This window comes from Microtus pennsylvanicus, chromosome 10, assembly GCF_037038515.1.
Source record: "Microtus pennsylvanicus isolate mMicPen1 chromosome 10, mMicPen1.hap1, whole genome shotgun sequence".
Lineage (NCBI taxonomy): Eukaryota > Metazoa > Chordata > Mammalia > Rodentia > Cricetidae > Microtus > Microtus pennsylvanicus.
The window spans coordinates 44,822,956-44,844,162 of NC_134588.1; the positions used below are offsets into that span (position 1 = coordinate 44,822,956).

The following is a 21,207-nucleotide window of genomic DNA, read 5'->3' on the forward strand; positions in this document are numbered from 1 at the left end:
CACTTACAGTTTCAGAGGTTTTGTCCACTATTGTCATGTTGGGGAGCATGGCGGCACACGTGGTACGGAAGATGTAGCTGAGAGTCTGCATCTGGATCCATAGGCTGCTGACAGACAGATGCTGGGCCAGGCTTGGACTTTTGAAACCTCACAGTGGGTTTCAAAAGTCCACTCCCAGTGGCACATTTCCTCCTATGCAGTGGCTGCATCTAGCCTAACAAGGCCACACCTACCCCAACAAGACCACATCTACCCTAACAAGGCCACACCTACCCCAAGACCACACCTACCCTAACAAGACTACACCCACCCCAACAAGGCCACACCTCCTAATCCTTTTTAATTAGGGTTACTCCCTAATGACTAAGCATTAAAATGTGTGAGCCTATGGGGACCATTCTTGTTCAGACCACCACAGGAGTTGTCTCTCCATTTCTACCCATGTGGCAGTTGGGAGTGAAGCCATTGATCTTCCGTTCTGCTCCACAATTATCGTCAGTAAGAACTTTTTCTGCTCCTGTGAGCGGAAGGACCCAGAGGCTTCCCATCAACAGACTTTTACACACAGAAGACACCATTTTGTAGATGCCAAGACAGGAAGAAAATGTGATAAAAAGCTCCCAGAGAAGCCAGAACAAAAGGGACCATTTCAGAAAACTGGGGGCCTCTTAAGGAGGGTCCTGCTTTAGTATTAGGTGACTAGAACATACGAGAAAGCCCACAGCTCTGTGCTCCTTAAGGGTCACAACCATTCTGAGCGCTCTGAAATGATAAGCCTGTTTCCTCCTCACCGAAACCCTGGAATAATTGCTCCTAAGGTCTCTATTTAACAGATAAGAAATCTGAGACTGTGGTTAAGGAATGTTCCTGATGACCTGAGGCTCCTGTAGAGCAGACTCTGACTCTGGCCCAGCCCCTCCAGTCCCTCCAGTCCCTCCAGCCCCTCCAGCCCCTCCAGCCCCAGCCTTCTAGGCTTCTCAATAGGGAGACTCTTGAATTAGAAGAGGGTACAGTGTATGTATGTGGAACTCAATCTTTACTCAGCCTGGTAGGAAACACCTGCAGGCCACAGGTCACAAAGTTAGGCTGTCCCTAGTGGGGGGTCATTAGCTGTCGCAGATATGTGGCATATGAACTGGACCCCGAAGGCAGAGGATGCTTACCAGCAGAAGTGGAGGAAGGAAGGCCCAGGTGAGAAGACACTGGACGAAGGGTGGAGTCAGGGCTGAGCACAAGGCAGGTGGCAGCAGGCAGAGGATGCTGAGGAGAGGACCACGATCTGTCTCCACCCACCTGACAAATGCCAGCCCCGGCACTGGGGGATCATCGCCGTGTGTTGTCAGTGCTCAGGATTATCCTGAAACCCCAATTAGATGCTTTTCCAACAGCGCCTCTCACAAAGCTAATTACGGCAGTTTCTTTTTCTTGGCAAGAACTTCTGCAATTGGGTTTCAAACAAGTCTTTTTTTTTTCTTTTTTTAAATTTTACAAAACTCAAATTGTTTCGTTTTTGAATCTACCATCAAAGGGGCCTTTTATTTATGCTCTGATCATTTCACACCTGAATACGATATGTCTTGATTATATCCACTCTCGGTTCCCCTCCCACTCACCCTCACATTCCTCGCCCACTGCCATCTTCGTTCTCTCTCCTTGGTAAACCACCAAGTCCGATTAGTGCTACCTGCTTGAATGCTGACTGTTTTTAAGCATCATTTCTTTGTATGTGTGTGTCTGTGTATGTGTGCACGCATGCTCACATGGGTGTGCATATTTCACATGTGTGGAGGTCAAAGAACATCTGCCAGGATCCAGTTTTCTCTTTCCATCACGTGGGGAATCACCTCAGGTCATCGGGCTTAGCAGGAAGTACCTTCGCCCACTGAGCCATCTTGCTGGGCCCTGCACAGGTCTTGAGCAGGTAACCCACAGCGCAGTGAGTTCCTGAATGCCATGCCCAGAATAACTGAAACGGTTCTGAGTTACAGTCCTGCATTTGCACATTAGTCTTGACCTTGGCAAAGTCATCTAATGTGGCCAGCTTTCTTTATCTCCTCCCCCCCCCCCCCATGGAAGGCCAAAGGGCATCCCGGGCAGCTGGTTCTTCCCGTTTTGGTTGTGTGATAGATAGAGCTATCGATCCACTGAACCCCACCAAGTTGGTTTTCCCAATCTGTGCATTGTGCTCCTCCTTCACAATGACATCGCTGCCTCTGAACCTAGGTGGCCAGGAATATGCCCTCTGCACCCAAGCCATGCAGATTCCCTGCTCCTCTCAGCTTCATGGAGCCGGACCAAAGACGGTGTCTGTCTCTAGAGGGTAGAATGACTGTGAGGGTGTTTTTATCCCTGCTATGATTTCTTGTGTGTGTGAGTGTGTGTGTGTGTGTGTGGCCACTAAGCCTGTCATCCTTATCAGAAAGATATTTTGGTCTTGCCTTAATTAAGCTATTGATATGACAAAGTGTTCATCTGTGGTGATGACAGTGGGGAGTGAATTTGTCTGGTCATCGAACATTTGTGGAGATCAAATAGAGAACTACATTCTTCCCAGGGCAGGATGAAGCTTGGGGCAGGAGATGTCCTGGAGACACCCTAGGTCTCAAAGCATCCAGTGGGTTTGCAGCCTGTTGAATGCTGGCAAAGGCTCCATTATACCAGCCTGCTCTGCCCATCGGAATCACTCAGGGGCCATTTAGCTGTGGTGTGTCCCGTGAATCTAATTTTGTCCGAAGTCATGCTACCCTTTGACCTCTTCCTCCCTCAGCAATGGTGGCTCAGCCAGCCGAGAAAAGCTGTGGGGAGAGCGTGCAGCCGTTCCTGGCGTCCATTCTGGAGGAGGTGATGGGGCCGGTGAGCTCAGGCTTCAGTGAAGTGCGGGCACTCTTCGAGAAAGAAGTAGATGAACTCAGCCAGAGCTTCCCTGCCACCCAGGACAGTGTCCAGCTGAAGGAGGTAGGAGAGCAAGCGGGGGAGCCGTGTTCCCAGCAGCACTGGGCTGCTTTTCATGGTGCCTTTCTCTCACCGCTCCCCCCCTTGACCTTCCCCTCTCCCCATCTCCTCCGATTCCGTCTCCCCCCTCTCCCTTTGAGTCTCCTCTAACCTCTCTTTCTCTCTCCTCTTTCCTTTTCCTTTCCATCCACTTATCTGGTATTCCTGCCATCTACCCACGTAACTCATCCATCCATCCATTCATAGCTAAATTCACCTAATTTTCTTTATTAATGGTTTCTGTAATATTTGCACAAGTGAAACAGCCAACTCAAATATATAATTCCATGTCTGTAAAGAGGCAAAATTAGCAGCCAGAACTGATAACAACTGCTCCTAGTCCCTCTGCCTCCATTCCCAAGCCCTCCAGTTGACTGAAATAGTCCTGTGTGCGTACCGGCATGTTTTATTTGTTCATATATAAGCCTATCTCTTTATTTTAAGTAACACTTGCTGCTTTGTTTCCACAGCTGTAGATTCCTGATATGCCTGTCAAGCAGCAGTGGCACCTCAGTCTACTGAGTCAGAAAGTAGGGGAGGGCGTGCTCTGCGCTAGCAGGAACTCCGGAGGAGCTTTGCTGACATAGACACTAGCCGCTTGCCTTGCACTCACCATATTATTATATGACTTGTTAGGGTAATTGTTTCTCTCTCCCCCTTCCTGATATCATTTAAAAGGGTTTTTCTTTTAGTTGGTACATTGTAACTGTACACATTTATGAACTACCGTGTGGCAGTGTTAGCCAGATCTTTGAAGGCAGAAGTCTGGCTCCAGCAGCCACAACAGGCTATCTGTCACAACATGCCAATCAAAGAGATGAATAATGGTGACAGGCGGAGGAAAGGGGTCATGTGGCACCTTGGGAGAGGAGCAGACAAAGGAGTCCAGAGACCAAGTCTGTCTCTAGAGTGCTGGCGTCTGCTTTAGGCTTAAATGGAGTGTGGGACCCCATCAGCTGTCCTGGTCTCCCTGAGCACTGCCCCAGCTCTCCCTCTCCAGCTTCCAGGTTGTCCCTATCACCCTTAGCACCCCTGGGGAGTCACCTGACCCCCACAGGAGGCTCTCTTCTGCTCCAGGTGTAGCCTCACCTGCAAGGGTAACTGGCCTTGTCTGTACGTGGATACACCCTGGAACACTGCTCCTCCTAGGGTACAGCGTGACTGTAGGCTTAGGACAAAGGGACAGGCAGACCCTGAATGAAGGTACAGATGCCAGCATTTTATTTATCCTGCTTTAGTTACCCGTGGACCTACCTGAGGAGCCAATGCTTTTTTAGCCAAAGCGGCTTCTCTATGCCTGTTTCAGCAGAGGGTGTGGAAGGATCCAACAAGTAATTACCACTTCTATTCCCTTAAACATTTTTCATTTCTGTGTGCTGGCAGCTCTTCGAGCTCATTATAAAATACATGATAGATTGTTGTAAGCCGTAGTTACCCTCCTGTGCTGTACTTTCTTCATTTCTTTATGCCCATACATGTGATTGTACAAAACTAAGATCATTTCATGAATGCCTCGAGCTTCTTATTACAGCTGTATATGTGTATGTGTGCATATGCCCGTATGGGAGATGTGTGTGTGTGTGTGTGTGTGTGTGTGTGTTTGTGTTTGTGTTTTAACTTGCCTTTATTCCCCTTCATTTTCTGGTGCCACTCACTTCTTCACAAAAAAAAAAAAGATGGCACCAACTCAGCTTGTACTGTTTTGTTTTTTCCGCCTCTTAGAAGATATAGAAAACACACATTTCAGTGCTGGTATCTTACATTGTTTGCTTTTATAAAAATACAGTTATTTTATACACTAAGCTGCTTATCGGGTTTCTTCTTCAAAATGATTTCATGAAACTGTTTCCAAGGTAACTGATCTAGTTCTGAATCACTTTTTGTAATGACAACATAATATTTCATGTTTAGAAGTGCGGTGGTTTATTCAGCCATCCCATTATCGCAGACACCATGAGCAAAGTTGTAATAAATAACTTTGTACACACATCCTGTCACATCAGGGGCACATGTGTAAGGATTTATGCACACATTCCTTGTATCCTGATGCTTTTGTTTCAGTGGGGCAGACTCCGGGGTTGGAAGGTATATTTTCATGTTAACAGATGTTGACCTCAAACTTCAAAACATAATTTAAATTTTGCATTGTACTGATTTGTTTGTGGAAGAAGCCTTCTCTCCATGTTATGGTCTGTGAGGGGTGTTATCCCTTATTTAAACTTTCAACAATTTGATAGTAATAAGATAGGCACCCACTTTTCCTCTCTGGCCTATTCAATTAATTATTTTAAGTAAAATATTCCTGGTGCTGGATTAATGGCTCAGCAGTTAAGTGCACGTGCTGATCTTTCATAGGACCCAAATTTAGTTCCCAGCACCCATGTCAGGTGGCTCACAACCACCAGTAACTCAAGCTCCCGGGGATCTGGTGCCTTCTGCTGGCTTTCATGGGTACCTACACTCACATGCACATATTTGTACAGACACACACATATACTCATAATTAAAAGTAAAATAAATGTTTAAAAAGGAAATTGATGCATTTTCAATTGTAGGACAAAAGGAGGTGTAACACCGTGCTTTTCCCCTTTTAATCTTTAATTCCACTTCAGCAGACTGCTCCATTGTTCGCTTCTTAAAGTGAATACTTTCCCCCTGTGAATCCCAACGGTGTGGGCCGTTGGAAAACTCCTCCCAGACAGGGTCTCCCATGTTAGTCACACTCACCTGCCTTTTACACAGCTTCTCTTGAGAGCTCTCATTTTCAGCAATTTCCTCCCTGTCTTCACCCATTCTCCGGCTTATTTTAAGCTTCTGGTGGTCAAGTTTAAAAGCATTTTAAGCTAAGCTTAGAATATGGAACAAGTTTCCACCCCTTAAAGAATCTTATGCAGGCTCATGGGCCCAGAAACACTTTTCACTGCCAAAGAGCCTACCTGGCTGCTTCCAGAGTTCAGGAAGTGGGGACTTGGAGGCTACTGAGGACTTAAAGAGACTGGAGCCCCTGCTTGGGTGTGCCTCTGAGACTTCCTGATACTCATTGGTTCTTCTGTTTCTTTCCTAGCGGTAGAGCTGCCCTAGGGAACCACAGGAAAAAAGAAAACAGTTGAAGATGTCTTAGAGTGGTGCAAATTGTAACTAACACTCCTAACATATGCTTGACCGTTTCAAATGTAGGTCTTAGTACTGTGTAATATCAAGGAAAGAGTCCTGCACCTAAGGGCATTTGCTTTTCTCCTTCCCCTAAATGCAGCGCCTGGACCAGTTGATGAAGCTTCCTCTGGATTCTGTGAAGATGGAACCTTGTTATACTAAAGTCACCCTGCTTCCAGAGCGCCTGCTGGATCTGCAGAGCCGCTTCAGATTCCCTCATGTTGATCTGGTGGTCCAGAGGACACAGAACTACATGCAAGAGGTGGGAGCTGAAGGGTGTCCAGGGAGGACGAGGATGAGAAGAGGGGAGGGAGGGAGAGGAGCAATGTATGAAGGCAGATGTAGCGGGGCTGCTCTGCACTCAGGGAATTGAGGCCTGTTTCCAGAGTCAGGTTGACTGAGGACACAGGCTGTCCTTCCAGCTGGCTTCATCTTTCCTCAGAAAATGAGAATCTGGGAAATAAAGTAGCATTAGCTGGTAATTATTTGATGGGTTGAGTCAAGGCTTCAGACTTTGGCTGCATATTAGAAACACATGGGAGAACTACTGTTGTGGTGCCCCACCTCTAGTGATTTCAAATAATATATATATATATATATATATATGTGTGTGTGTGTGTGTGTGTGTGTGTGTGTGTGTGTGTGTGTGTTAATAGATATGTTTTATAATGTACTTGAGACTCATAGAGAATGTCCTCCACTTATCTCCCACTGTTTCGAACATGCAGCCAGGGTCTAGAAACACTGGCTGAATTCCCTGCCTCATTACAAGGAAACCCGCTACAGCTTCATATTTGAGTTTTATTTTTAAGATGTATTTTATTACATGTATTTTTGTGCATGTCTGCTCATGTGTACCATGAACACGCAGATGCCCTTGGAAGCTGAAAGAGGCTGCCAGATACCTAGAGTTACACCTGAATTCCAGAACTGGGGAGGTCAAGACAGGAGGATCAAATCAGGGGTTTAAAGTCTTCTTTGTCTACATTGCAAGTTCAAGGCCATCCTAGGCTGGATGAAACCCTGCCTTAAAAAATATAAGGGATGTGGGAGCCCATGACTGGTACCCAGGAAGCAGAAAGGGTTTGCGCTGGAGGAGGGGCGATGCTATATTCTTCAAGCCCCCACCTCCTCCAGCAAGGCCCCGCCTCCCCCATCAAGGCCCCGCCTCCTCCAGCAAGGTCCCAAATCCTGAAGATTCAATAGCCTCCCCACACAGTGCCTTCCCACCGAGGACCAAGTATTCATAAACAGGAATGAGCCTACCAGGACCATTCCGTATTCCAGCCGGAACACTAGCCTCGCAGAGGAAGAGGGCCGTATGGGACGATAGGGTGTCAATAGAGGGAATATGTGCTACAGACTGACTTATGTCCTTCTAGATGAGGGGCCTTCTCCCACCTTGTCATGTGATCTGTGTCTGAGGCACCAGAGCGTGGAGGAGGAGAATGGCTCCAAGTCCCTTTGTACCGGGGCTTCTTTCCCGTTAAGAATGGTGGGTAGAAGAGGGGACAAAAGGATGCCATTTTAAGCCAGACAGACATGCATCTATGTATAAAGAAGGGTGTTTTCCACCCTCTGCCCATTGCATAGTGGCCACTAGGTTTTTTGTTTCACAACCCAGGGAGTATGATGAGCCGTGTGTCACCCCACAGTTGTGCATGGGGGAACTCTGTTCATCTCCTCCTGCCAGAGCCTAGGCAGGCAGGCCGGGCCCATGTCCCCAGCCTCTGACTGTGGTCTCTTTCTGTGTTGGCCTGATTGATGGACAGCTCATGGAGAACGCGGTGTTCACGTTTGAACAGCTGCTCTCCCCACACCTCCAAGGAGAGGCTTCCAAAACAGCGGCTACCATCGAAAAGGTTAAGCTCCGTGTCTTAAAGGTAAGAGCTTTGTCTTCATTTGTGGGGAGCATCTGACAAGACTGTGACCCCTGTTCCTTTTCCTTAGTGGGAAATGTCCTGACCGCCCCTTCACCCCATCCCGGTTTCCAAAGCACAGATGACCATTGTTCCCCGCGGTTTCCCTAGCGTGACTCTCGTGCCTCTCCTGCCATCTAGTGGCGTCTTCAGGAACCACATGTCGTCCGCACTAACGCCTTAGAAGTCTTGTGGGGTTACTTTCACAACCTGACAAATGTGTAGGCTGGCTACTGCAAACACGTGACAGATGTTGCATAGAATATAACACTAGGTCAGCTGCAGCCTAGCACTCCAAGTACGAGATTAGTGACATTTAAAATAAAACCCAAAACTTAGAGCCAAAGGAACCAGCCCAAGGGAAAGTACGCCTGCCACGTGAGATGGATTTAAGGAACTTGAGGTATAAGTCCATGATAAGACTGTCGTGACAATAGGAGCTTGCATGTATTTGGTATTTATTTAAAGCCCTTGAAATATCATGTTCCTAAGATTTGTTGTTCCTAAGTTGTCACTCCAAAGATTTATATTTTTTAGTTTTTAATTATTTATGCGTGTTTGCACGTGTCTGTGTGAATGCATGCCACCTGTATGTGGGTTCCCATAGAGGCCAGAAGAGGATTCCGATCCCCAGAGCTGGAGTACAGGCAGTTGTCACTCATCCAGTGTAGGTGCTGGGGACAGAATTTGGCTCCTCTACAGGACAGGAAGCATGCACAGAGACATCTCTTCTGGCCTGTTTGAAGAAACAGACCCCAGAGATGCACCATTTTCTTTGACTCTCACTGAGCTTATGAGACTCCCCCCACCACAGCAGATGAGGAAGCCGGTCCTCTGAAGCGGGACTTATTTATTAAAGCTTAGCACAGCCGTGGATCACGAGCTTGGAGCTGAAACTGTGTTTACACCTGATCCACTTGTTGCTGCCACCTTGGGCTTCCAGAAAACAGTGCTTTAGAACAGAAGATTGAAGTCCTGTAGGGTCTGAGGATGTTCTCTCAGGTCTGAGGGATGTCCCATCGGGTCTAAGGTTCCAGAGTTCCAGGCCTCACCTTGATGCCACTCAGGCAGCAGGATCTCTGGTGCCCAAACTGTTGTGATGAAAAGCAGTGTTGACCATTGAAGCACAAGAAGCACAGTAGCAGTGGTGCTGAGGGGTAAGGTCAAACCACAGTCAGCAGTGCACAGGCAGACAGGAGAGGAAGGAGGTAGAGGCAGGAAGGTGTCCCAATCGTCAGGTGTTGGGGTTGAAAGGAACCCAGAATACCTTAAGGTCAGTGTTATAGCCAGCCTAGCTAACAGGGCCACGGAAATACACAACCATGGGGGACTCACATACGCTTTGACATGTGCTCTAGAGTTGGGGTTTCCTGGAAACCTTGCAGTCACCCTAAACATCGGATGGGCTGTAAAATAGACCTATGTGATGGGTGTCCAGCTGTTGATGGTTTCGCATTCCTGAACCCAAGCATCCTGGGTCTACCGGCTACATTTCACCATGTCCAGCTTAACTTCCCTTTTATTTAGAGAGGCGACACTGTAATTGCAAAAACATTTAAGTGACCCCAAAATCAAATATTTGGAAAAGAGCAATTGTTGTAGAAGGAGACAGAATTCTCACTACTAGCCCATCAGGTAGCTGTAAAAGCCGTACTTATGTGTTTAGTTAGAAGGTGACAACTTACACAGTTCTGGAGACATCAGGTACCCAGGACCTACTCTAATAAGAGGACAGATATACTTCAAGATTTGGCTTTTCTGTGATTTTGGATTTCTGTGCAACAGCCCAGATGGTCACAGATTTTCTGACAATTTGCAAGCATTTTTGACTTGTTTATTGTCTCCTTGTCTTAATCAGGGTTTCTATTGCCGTGAAGAGACACCATAGCTGTGGCCACTCTTATAAAGGAAAACATTTAATTGGGGGTGGCTTACAGTCCAGAGGTTTAGTCTGTTAAGCATCAAGCATGATGGCGTGCAGGCAGATGTGGTGCTGGAGAAGGAGCAGAGCGCTCTTACATCCTGAGTCACAAGCAACAGGAAGTGGTCTGAGACACCAGCCAATGTCGTGAGCATAAGTGAGACCTCAAAGCCTGCCTCCACAATGACACACTTCCTCCAACAAGACCACACCCACTTCAACAAGGCCATACCTCCAAATAGTGCCATTCCCTTTGTGGGGGCATTTTCTTTCAAACCCCCACATTCCTATTCAAATGAACTTGCTGTTACAGTTAAAACCATGAACTTACCAATAAACTATTTGCTACTTTAAAAAAAAAAAAGATGTTCCTGCCAGGGGTGGTCCCATGAGAACAGAACAGATTCTAGCTCCGGCAAGAACAAGCCTACTGATGTTTGAATCAGGCTCTTGGCCCTGGTGTTTCCACTTCTCCTACCTTCGCCCATGGCCTCTCTACTTGGTGGCCTTATGACTTCCAATGTGAGCGCGTGCCTCTCCAGCCATTCTTCTTTTGGCTGAACCACTGTGTGTACATGCCCACAGCAATTCTCCTGAGCGCCTGTGCACAAGGTACTGGCGTCCACACGCAAACCAGGCTGGAAATGGGCTGCTCCCAAGAGCCTGCTCTTGTTGACTTTTTTTTTCTTCCCCTCACCCCCTTTGGGATTTTTGAGACAGGGTTTCTCAATAGCTTTGGGGCCTGTCCTGTGAGTTCCAGGCTGGCCTCGAACTCACAGAGATCCCCCTGCCTTCCCAGTGCTGGAATAAAAGGCATGTGTCACCACTAACTGGCTTCTTGCTGACTCTTAAGATTGAATGTGCTCTTTTACACTTCTGTACTCTCGAGCCCTGGACTAAACCAGAGAGTGGTGGTCGAACTCTTTGGTGAGTTTCAGGTGGATGTTTTAGTCCTCACCGGTCTGTTTCTGTTGGAACCGCTCAGCGCTGCTGCGCACTCTCCAGTTTGGGGTGTTCAGTGTGCTCGCTGTGTTGATGGAACTTTAAGTCACGTCTTCTCTCCCCTCGTGGACATTATTAAAAGCCACCCACCCTGCTTTCGGGACAGAGCATAACTGATACCCATGACTCCCCCGTGTCTACCCAGCTCGGGGGTAATGAAGCACAAACTCACTCTCCAGTTTGAGTCACATCTTTAAACAACATATCACTTCTTTGGTTTGATCTTGCCTCAGTTTCCTTATTTGTAGAAGGGGTGGGTGACATGGATCATGACTCCACAGCCTAGACGCAGTTTACGCAAGAGTTCCAGAAGGAGATTTCTGAGGCCCTAGACTTTATGAGAATCCTCAGAAATTAGTGGGGGCTGAGGAAGGGAGATGACTGGGTGGGCGTTTTGTTTTCTTGTTTCAGTGAAAGTTACAGATTAAAACTGCTCCTTAGCGTGTATCTCTGTGTTCACAGCAATATGATTATGACAGCAGCACCATCCGGAAGAAGATCTTCCAGGAAGCACTGATTCAAATCACACTGCCCACCCTGCAGAAGGCACTGGCGTCCACATGCAAACCAGTAAGGAAACGGGCACTGTTCCGTTTGATGCTTAAGTTTGAATATTTATTTTGGGCTCCTGCACTGGCAAATACTAGACTACACCAGAGGGCTGGTGAATTCTTTGTTGGTGGTCAGGTATGTTTTAGGTTTTGTGGGTGTTTTTTTCTCAGCGCTGCTGTGTAGTGCAACTGCAGCCAGAGACGGTGCACAAATATATAGACAAAGCCTATGTTTCAACACATATGCGCACACACACACACACACACACACACACACACACACACACACACGTCATGGACCAGCCTCAGCAAAAATACCTCTTGCCAGGGTAGAGGCATGGGGATTTAGAAATACAATAAAGAATATGAAGACACAAATGAACATAATGAAAGGGAGAGACATATAGAATAGTTTAAGGGAGTTCCAGTGAGTACTGGAATCTACCCCAGCTTAATTTTCAATTGCTTAAAATACCCCTGGTCATAAAAGGAAAGAATAAGACAAAAGCTGCATTAACATGATACAAGGAGATAAACAAACCAGTTGAAGGTCGCAGGCTACATCCTTTTTTGTTTTGTTTTTTGTTTTTCAAGACAGGGTTTCTCTGTGGCTTTGGAGCCTGTCCTGGAACTAGCTTTTGTGGACCAGGCTGGTCTTGAACTCACAGAGATCCGCCTGCCTCTGCCTCCTGAGTGTTGGGATCAAAGGTGTATGCCACCACTGCCCTGCACAGGCTAAATCCTTAGTTAACCATTCAGTTGCTAGAACAAAACAAGTCATGCTCACACCCTAGAACGAAACATTCTGTAGGTAAACCACTGCCTAGGTGGAATCCAAAGTTATCTCCTTAAGGGATCTGTAGACTTTCTTTCTTTTGAGATAGAAACATATCTTTTTCTCTATTCCTGAAATACAAGGTCTGGGCTATTAGCCACACCTGTTGACAGCAACCTTAACAGAGCAGGCCTCTCTGCTCTAAATCTAGGTGGGACTTTTGTTTGAGGTAGAAACACAATAACCTTGAAGGACTAGAGGTAAGTTCCAGCTCTCTGACCTTTGGTCAGTGTGGAAACAGGCTCACATTTTCCAGCCTCCATGCACACACACACATAGCCCAGGATTTCTGACTCCCAAACTACAGGAAATCTCAAAGGCCAGTGACAGGACTTGAGCCAAGCAAGGGCTGTGGTGGATTGCCAAAGGAGATGAGATGTTCTACCATTTTATTGTCAATCTTATTCAGCACGTGCACCAAAAGTTGGCCACTACACCCAGAAAAGATCTTCATTGTGAGCACAGAGGACTATTTGTTCTCCTACCTTCCGTAACTTTAGTTTACTGAAATCTCTGACATGAACTGTTGTGAGCATGGAGCTGCAGGGCAGCCATGACTATGAGGTGTGATAGAGCAACAGACAAGAAGTGTCTGGAGCTTCTTCAAGGCTTGTCTGTAAGTTCTGGGCTTCCGGGAAAGCCCCTGTACTTGTTTTGGTCAACTTCCATCATTTATGAAATTCATATAATAATATGTATTATGGTAAAAATAAAATGCCGCAGGTCCCCAAGTGGCAGCAGTGGGCAGCGGGCCATGAGACCATGGTGGGCCACAAAGGCAGCCAGTCCCAGGCAGGGAGCCACGTGGTGGGTGAGAGACAGAGACCTATTAGGCACAGCATGCAGAGAAAGTGGGTATTTATTTAGTGGGTTATGGAGGGGAAAGGGAAAAGAGGGAAGGGGTAAAGGAAGAAGAGCAGAGAGAGAGGCAGAGAGAAAGAGAAACAGAGAGAAAGTGGGGAGAAGGGAGAGAGGCAGAAGATGCCTCTACGAGAGACAGAGAAGGAAAAGGGAGAAACTCAGGCTAGAAGCAGAAGGAAGATCTGCTTGCCTCAGTGGATGGGGGATGGAGTGGGCTGGGCTTGTCTCTTAAAGGGACAGAGCAGGCCATTACATTTCCATCTCTCTTTTTTTTTTATAATAAAAAGCCTGGAGGTTAGGCAACAGGTTAAAGAAATTGGGACTGCAGAGTCTCAAGACTGCTTCCTGCTTATTTGTGGGCATCATCTTGGGGGGAACTTGAGAAAGCTGGGTGCTGGTCACATCCTGGCATAGCTGGTCTCTTTGCTCCTGTCCATTGTTTGTGGTATGGAACTGTCTAGTGTCTGTTATACCTGTTTAAGGTATTGGCGGAACAGAGTACAAAGTTAAGTTTAGGAAAAAAAACGTTTTAGGACCAGGGAAGTGAGAGGGGTGGATCCTTTAATTTGGCTCCCTGGAACTCACAAGAATTTTTTGGGTTTATGAAAACATAAGTTTTAAACAGCAGCATACTTATATCAGAATGACTGTGACAAATATTTTTTTGCAAAATAAAAAGTATTTTTAGATTATAAAAGGCAGCATGAGAGAGAAATTTGATAACTTGTCTTTGTCCTCACACCTTTATAACTTGCGGGTACACACCTTAATAACTTGTATTTTACTGAAATTTGTTTGGTGAGGTTGTCCTTTTAAACTGACAAAACCTCTCAGCTGTCAAACTGCATCAGAGATCTTTGAGAAGGACAAAATTTTACATGAGTTATTGATTGAAAAACGACAGGGAACTTACTTAGTTGATGCCTAGAGCTACTCCTCAGGGTCCTCCATGGTTGATGAGGGTCATATTTTTCTTTTGCTGTTTAGTGCAGGGCCTGCCGGGCTTCAGAAGATCCTGTGGGCTAAGAAACCTGTAGGAAGACAAGCCTACCTTGACCTGAGCAGCTAGGCTGTCGATTCCAGGGATTCTGTCCACTGTCTAGAGATCTTTAGTTTAAATGAAAGGCAGTTTTGCCCAGAGGTCAGTGTTTAGCAGTTGAAGCAAATTGCAGATGGATGTTGTTTTGTGCCCATTTGTCTTCTGTCTTTTTTGGAGGAAGTAGAGTGCTGCTTCTAGGAGCCAACCAGTCTCTTTTTGTTACGAAAAGTTTTTTAATAATTAAATATTTAAATGCCATATTCCCCAGATCTCTGAGCAGTTGCGGGCTGTTTACCAGGTATAGATAACTACACTGTAGAATCTGCCTGGAGAGCTGAGTACAAGCTCAACTGTACCGGCTCTCAACGTAGCAGGTAAGATTTATAGTTGTAAAAGGACAGAAAGAAGAAAAACTGCTTGTAGTCGAAGGTTAACAGCAGAACTGACAATAGTGGAGAACAGCTTAATATATTTTAGAACAGGATTGGATTAAATATAAAGTATTTTCGTAAGAAACTTAAAAGTACATACCAGTTTAAAACATGAGACTTATTGCTTTGTCAGTCTGGAATGAGATATAATGGGCAGACAATTATAACACTTAACAGTAAACATAGGTATATTTAAGTTATATGTGCGTGTGTGCGTGCACACAGTGAATAGGAATTGGACTAAGTGGATGCTCTTGGTAGGTCCTACCAAAGGCATGTCACTGCACAAAACCAGGGGACCAGGCAGGGTATACCTCAGTAAAGGTGGTGGGACTTGGTCACCTGACGTGGCTGTCAGTTAAGATGGCAGTGAGGTCACCTGACCTCAGTCAAAATGGCGGTGGTCACATGTTGTATGAAAAGGCCACTTTTTTTTTTTGAGCCACAGGAATTTTAAACATAATAACAAGAGAGACCTAGAGGCGTGATCTGCCCTGTTGCCAAGCTGCCATGCAACAAGCCACGGCAGGCAGCAAAGGCTGGAATTGAAAACAGCTGCCTCGAGGATCCAACTAATCCGCGGGACCAGTGGTAGCAGGGAGAGTTTGAGGAAACGTGGAGCCTGTGGGACACTGGCAGAGCATTTGCAGGCCAGTGGCTGATAGTTTGAGGGTTTATACCATAGCTGAAAACATGAAAACCTGTGAAAACAGCAAACGAACCCCGCAGGGCCTGTAGAAGAGTGTCCTCTCTCTATAGGTAGGGTGTTAAAGCCTGGCTCGGATGCCAGAAAGGCTGGAGGCCACTCCAAGAGGTCTCTCACAGCAGGGACCACTTATGAGAAAAGAGAAAGAAAAATCCGAGGGACCCTGGGCCCCAAATTGGATGCTAGCACGGATGGACTACCCTGGGTTGTCTGATCACGTTTTTTAGCTATGCAAAGCAACCAGAGATGAATGCCAGTGAAGGACTCAACCGTAGCCGTGAAGGCTGTGGTTGACTGACTGGAAGGGGAAAACCCACCACTGAAGCTGCTGGTGTGCGTAGTGGTCGGTGTTTAGGCAGAACCGTTGTAAAGAAACCCTGTTCCCCGTTTCCTCAGCCAGCCTGTCTGTGGGCAGCAGGGAATGTGGAGAAAGCGTGGCCAAGTCACAAGCACCAGTGTTATGGTAAAAGTAAAGCGCTGTTGTTCCCTGAGGGGTACAGCGGCAGAACACAAAGGCCAGTGGGCCCCAAGACCATGGTGGGCCACAAAGGCAGCTGATTCCAAGCAGGGAGCTGTGTACATGCAGACAAAGTGGGCATTTATTTAGTGGGTTATGGAGAGGTAAGGGAAAGGGGGAAAGGGAGAAGGGAGAAGGGCAGAGAGAGAGTCAGAGACAGAGAAAGAAAGAGAAACAGTAGGGAAGGGGAGAAGTGGAGAGAGGCAGAAGCTGCCTCTTCAGGATAGAGATAGAAAGGAAAGAAAGGGACTCAGGCTGGAAGCAGAAGGAAGAACTGCTTGCCTCAGTGGATGGGGCAGGGAGTGGGTGGGGCTTGCCTCTTAAAGGGACAGGATAGACCATTACAATACGTATCTTCTTTTTCTTTTTTCTTTTAATCTCAGCTCTCCTTTGTTTTGACAGTATCTGGCTACGTAGCCCAGGCGATCCATCAGGCTTAGCACCCTGCCATGCTAAAATTACACCTCCACACCTGGCTTGTATTGTGTGCCCCAAGAATGAGAAATTAGGATGATACATTTGCCATCTGGTTAGGTTCATATCATACACCAGGCAGTGAATGACAATGTTAAACATTTCTTATCAATCATCAAAATGACCTTGGAGGAGGCAAGAGACTATTCACATCCTCACAGTGCTAAAGAGGGAAGCTAAGTGGTTGAATAGCAGGCCCAAGGTCGTGAAGCCAGTTATCACCAGCTGAATCCGGTTAGTACTTACCTGTGGCACAGCTGGCTCTCCGCAAATGGCAGCAACCTCTCCTGCAACTATTACTATGGCTGCTTCCATGTTCCAAAACATTACTGAGGAGCCTGGCCATTTTCAGGCCCATTCTCCCTTGGAGTCAATAAAAAAAGCATCCAAGAATTTTTAAATGGCTTTTTGACAGCTTGGAGACTCTCCAAGCACTGAACATTAAAATCCTTTGTGTGGGTTATTATACTGTGGAATTTTCTCTGATTGTTTTCCTATTCTATAAATGCTGTTTTTTTTTTCTTCTTCAGATAACCATTGACATAGTCAGTCTTGTATTTATTCCTGGAGTATTTCTTTGGTGGAAAGGATCTGAGAGAACCAAAGGAGAAAGGAATTGGTCTGTGTGGGTGCCCTGGCCATATGTGATGGATGATAGTAGCCTGAGAGATTACTAATCTACCTCAGAATGTGTCTTCACACAGAGATGCTGCTTAATATGTATTTTCCCTCCCAAGGGAAGTGTGGAGGCGTATCTTACCACTACCTTCTTCATGAGAGGGGGTGGGAGGAGGCTCCCCTTCTTTCTGGCTCTCTGTTTCTTAACATGAGAGGACTGAAATGTGCCCGATTTATGCCCCTCTTGCAGGTGTGTTTGGTTTTTGCATCTTTATGTGTGTGTGTGTGTGTATGTGATATACATGCATTTTTGCAATTGTGGGTGCACGTATATTTTCAGGTATGTTTGTGTGTGTATAGGCCAAAGAGTGAGTGACACAGAATATCTTCCTCCATCTCACTGAACCTGGAGCTTGCCAATCAGCAAGTCCATGTAGCCAACCTGGCCTAGGAACCCTGTCTCTGCTTCCTCAACACTGGGTTTACAGGCAGTCCAATGCCCCGCCTCCTCCCCCTGCTTTTATTGGGTGATAGGGACCTAAATATAGGCAAAAAATGATGCTTTATTCAATGAGCCATTCCCCCCAGCCACAGATCTTGCCATTTTTAGTTGAGAGAGATTGCTTTCAAAAGAGCCTGTGGCCCTACGTTTTCAGTGATATAGGGCATTCTATCGGTGTCAGAGCTTTTGGGAACCCCAGGTTTATAGGCAGATATAAGAGAGGATTGTCTGCCTCATAGAAGCCCTTATTTTCCTAAGTGAGCTTTCCTTAGTTCTTCCAGCAGCAGTTTCCTAGATCTGCGACATTCCACTCTACCCTAGCTGTGCATTAGGATTGCCTATGGTGGCATTTTCCTCTTCTTAACCACCCTCCAAATTTCCATGTCAATATTCCATTTTAGTTGATCCAGAAAAAATAAGCATCTGATCCAGTTCAATTGTCTCATCATGGAAGGTGTGCATTGTAAAATTAGACACATCCCAGAAACATAAAATACGCCTCTGTTCCCTTCCCACAGAATTATTTAACTAGATGAAAATATGTTTTCTATTTATTCATCAAACATACCCCCAAAATGTGTGAAACATGATCCAGGTACTGTGGCATGTACAGTATATGATCCAGGTTACTGTCCCTGCTGCCCTGGAGTTCACAGTATAGAGACACAGGATGCCATGTGAGAACATTACGGTGGCTGCGCAGGGAAGCAGCTTCCAGGGAAGGTAGCAGCATCCCTAGCTGAGCTCGGTCATTCGCTTGGTGCCAGTGGATGAGTGACAGGGGAGTGAGGGACAAGGGGTGCTGAGGCCTGAGCTTGCTCTCCTCGTGTGATAGGAGTAAAGACAGGTTCAGAGTGGCGTCCTACTTACCCAGGCTCCCATGAGCAGTGTGTCCTGGGCAGTGCCCCTTCCGTCTGTTACAGCTCTAGAGATCACTGACGCTTGTGTCTCCTCGGTCTTCCACCCTTCTTCTCAGGTGGATATAAATGAGCCCTATTGCCTTGCATTGGTGGAACCCTAAAATCCAGGCCCACGGCCACCCCCGTGTCTCAGCGGTGAAAGCTGCCATCAGACTAAAAGGCATCAACTCCCTCTGCCAAGTCCTTGGTTCCCTAAGGGAGCCCCTCTCTTCAGCACTATCAAGTGCCTGGATCACTGAATTCATCTCTAGCATTTATTTATTTATCCCTGCTTGGTCTTCATGCTGGTAACAAGGCATTTGGAAGCCTTTGGGAGGCTGGGAAAGTCAAGGGATTTTTGTATCATATCTGAGCTGTCTTGGAATTGGAGACCATCAGTGCCAGGTGAAGAGGAAGACAGAATCCTTGGGTTCTCAACTAGAAAGGGGCTTCTGTGCTAATGATGTTGAACATATATCTACATCTTATTTCTAGGTGTCTACCTAAGATAAAGTGGTTCTTAAGTTGCCCATACAGAATAAAATGTACATACAAATGTTCATTAATTAAAAAGTCAGTATCTTAATCATCGTCCTATTGCTTTGACGAGACACCATGACCAAAGCAATTTATAAAAGAAAACATGTAATTGGGGGATTGCTTACAGTTTCAGAGGTTTAGTCTGTTGTCACCATGGCAGGGAACATGGCAACATGTAGGCCAGCATGGTGCTGAGGAAGTATTTGAGAGCTACCTCCTTCTCCATAGGCAGAGAGATAGAGAGACAGACACAGACAGAAAGAGACTGGGCCTGCTGTAGACTTTTAAAACTTCAAAGCCTAACCCCAAGTGTCACACTTCCTCTAAGAAGGCCATACTTCCTATTTCTTATCAAATGGTGCCAATCCTTGGTGATTAAGCATTCAAATATATGACCCTATGGGTATAGGTGGAAGCCACTTGTTTGTTCCCAGCTGCCCAGACCATGAAATAATCACACAGAAACTATATTATTTGCAATACTGTCTGGCCAATAGCTTAAGTGTATTTTTGGCTTACTCTTATATCTTAAACCCATCTCCATTAATCTGTGCACCACCACGAGGTCATAGCCTACCGGCAGGCTCCAACACAGTCATCTGTCCCCTGCAGCAACTACATGGCTTCTCGCTGACTCCGCCTACAACTACTCTTTCCTCCTCCATTCGCTTGGAACTCCGGCTTGCCCTATTCTGTTGAAACAGATTTATTCATTGACCAAAAAAAGCGATACATAGATAGAAGGACTTCCTACACCATATGGGAGCCATTCTTATCCAAATCACAACAATCAATGTCAAAAGAGTATGGATGAACAATTCCAACTTATCTATGTAGTGAATGTTTATCAATAAAGAGGAATGAGCTGCTGACCCATGTAGCAAAGTAGAAAAATTTTTAAAAGCAAACACAAGCCAATACATGGTTTTGTTTACATGCAAAACTCAAACCAAAACTCAACAGATGTCAGACTGTGCTTTATCTCTTGGAGGGGTGTGGGCTGGAAGAGGACCTGGGTTATGGTCACATGAATATATTTATAGTTAAAGTCATCTAGCTACACTTTTAAATTCTACATTTTACTGCATGTAACTTTTACTTTGGTAAAGTACTGTTTGCATCAGATAAAAAAATGAAGATGGAAACTTTGGTTATTATAAAGAAAAAGAGGATGTGATACCTACGTAATTCTGTGGTAGTTCTAATTTTAGGATTTCCAAGAAGGTCTAAACTAATGTAAACAATGCCCTGAGACAACTGAAAACACACACACACACACACACGCAGCTCTGCTCTTTTCCCATTTAAAGTACAAAGGATGTATTCCCTGTGCACAGAAAAGGATGGGGATGATCAGTGACTGAGTGTCCCCTTAACCACAGTTAACAGTGCAAGGTGCTTAGCACATAGGCCACAGGCAAAGAGAAGACATCGGCTGCATTGTTATCTCAGCATCTTTAACTGTCAGGACCAGTTGCTGTCCCCTTGCTCTTCTACAAGGAGGTGTTAAGTGAGAGTCAACAGTTCCTTGTCTCTTGAAAATAGGCAACTTGTATTTTTCTGTTATCAGTATTAGACACTAATTATAAAAATAATGGTTTTTTTTTCTTTTCATCTGTGATCATAATGTATTTTAGCTATTCTCACACCATCATCCTTCCTTGTCCCCACTCTTCTCTCCTGCCAATCTTCTTTCCAAATAGTCTTCCTTCTGCTTTTATGTCTCTTTTTAGGGATTTTTCCTAAATTTGGATTCTGTATGTGAGAGAAAATAGGTGATACTTGTCTTTATGGGTCTGGAAATTTCACTTATCTCCATTTGATCCATTTTCCTGCATATGACATACTTCCATTTATTGAGTATCTACCACATTTCCTGTAGACGGAGATTGCGCTTTAATTTCCCAGCTTCCCAGATTCAAATAATCATATAACAACTATATTAATTATAACACTGTTTTGCCAATGACTCAGGTGTATGATTTAGCTGTTATATCTTAAATTAACTCATTTCTATTATTCTATATTTTACCACAAAGCTTGTGGTTTGTTACCTCTTGCTTCTTGGGCAGCTACATGGCATCTGCCTCCTAAAGCAGCTAAGTGGTTTCTTCCTGACTCTGCCTACTGTCTCTATATATTTCTGTTTGGATTTCCTACCTGGCTTAATTCTGCCCTGCCATAGGCTCCATGGAGTAGCTTCTTTATTAACCATTAAAATAATATTCACAGTATATAGAGGGGAATC

The 21,207-nt window shown here is 45.7% G+C and overlaps 1 protein-coding gene across 1 annotated transcript in view; it reads left to right on the forward strand.

The window, feature by feature from the left end:
• The window catches only part of Niban1 (niban apoptosis regulator 1), a 158,282-nt gene that overhangs the window by 120,971 nt on the left and 16,104 nt on the right, over positions 1–21,207 (forward strand). The window contains exons 9-12 of the mRNA XM_075988216.1: positions 2,768–2,955; positions 6,245–6,406; positions 7,917–8,027; positions 11,449–11,556. Coding sequence (XP_075844331.1) covers positions 2,768–2,955; positions 6,245–6,406; positions 7,917–8,027; positions 11,449–11,556 — 569 coding nt within the window. The remainder of the gene's footprint in view (positions 1–2,767; positions 2,956–6,244; positions 6,407–7,916; positions 8,028–11,448; positions 11,557–21,207) is intronic.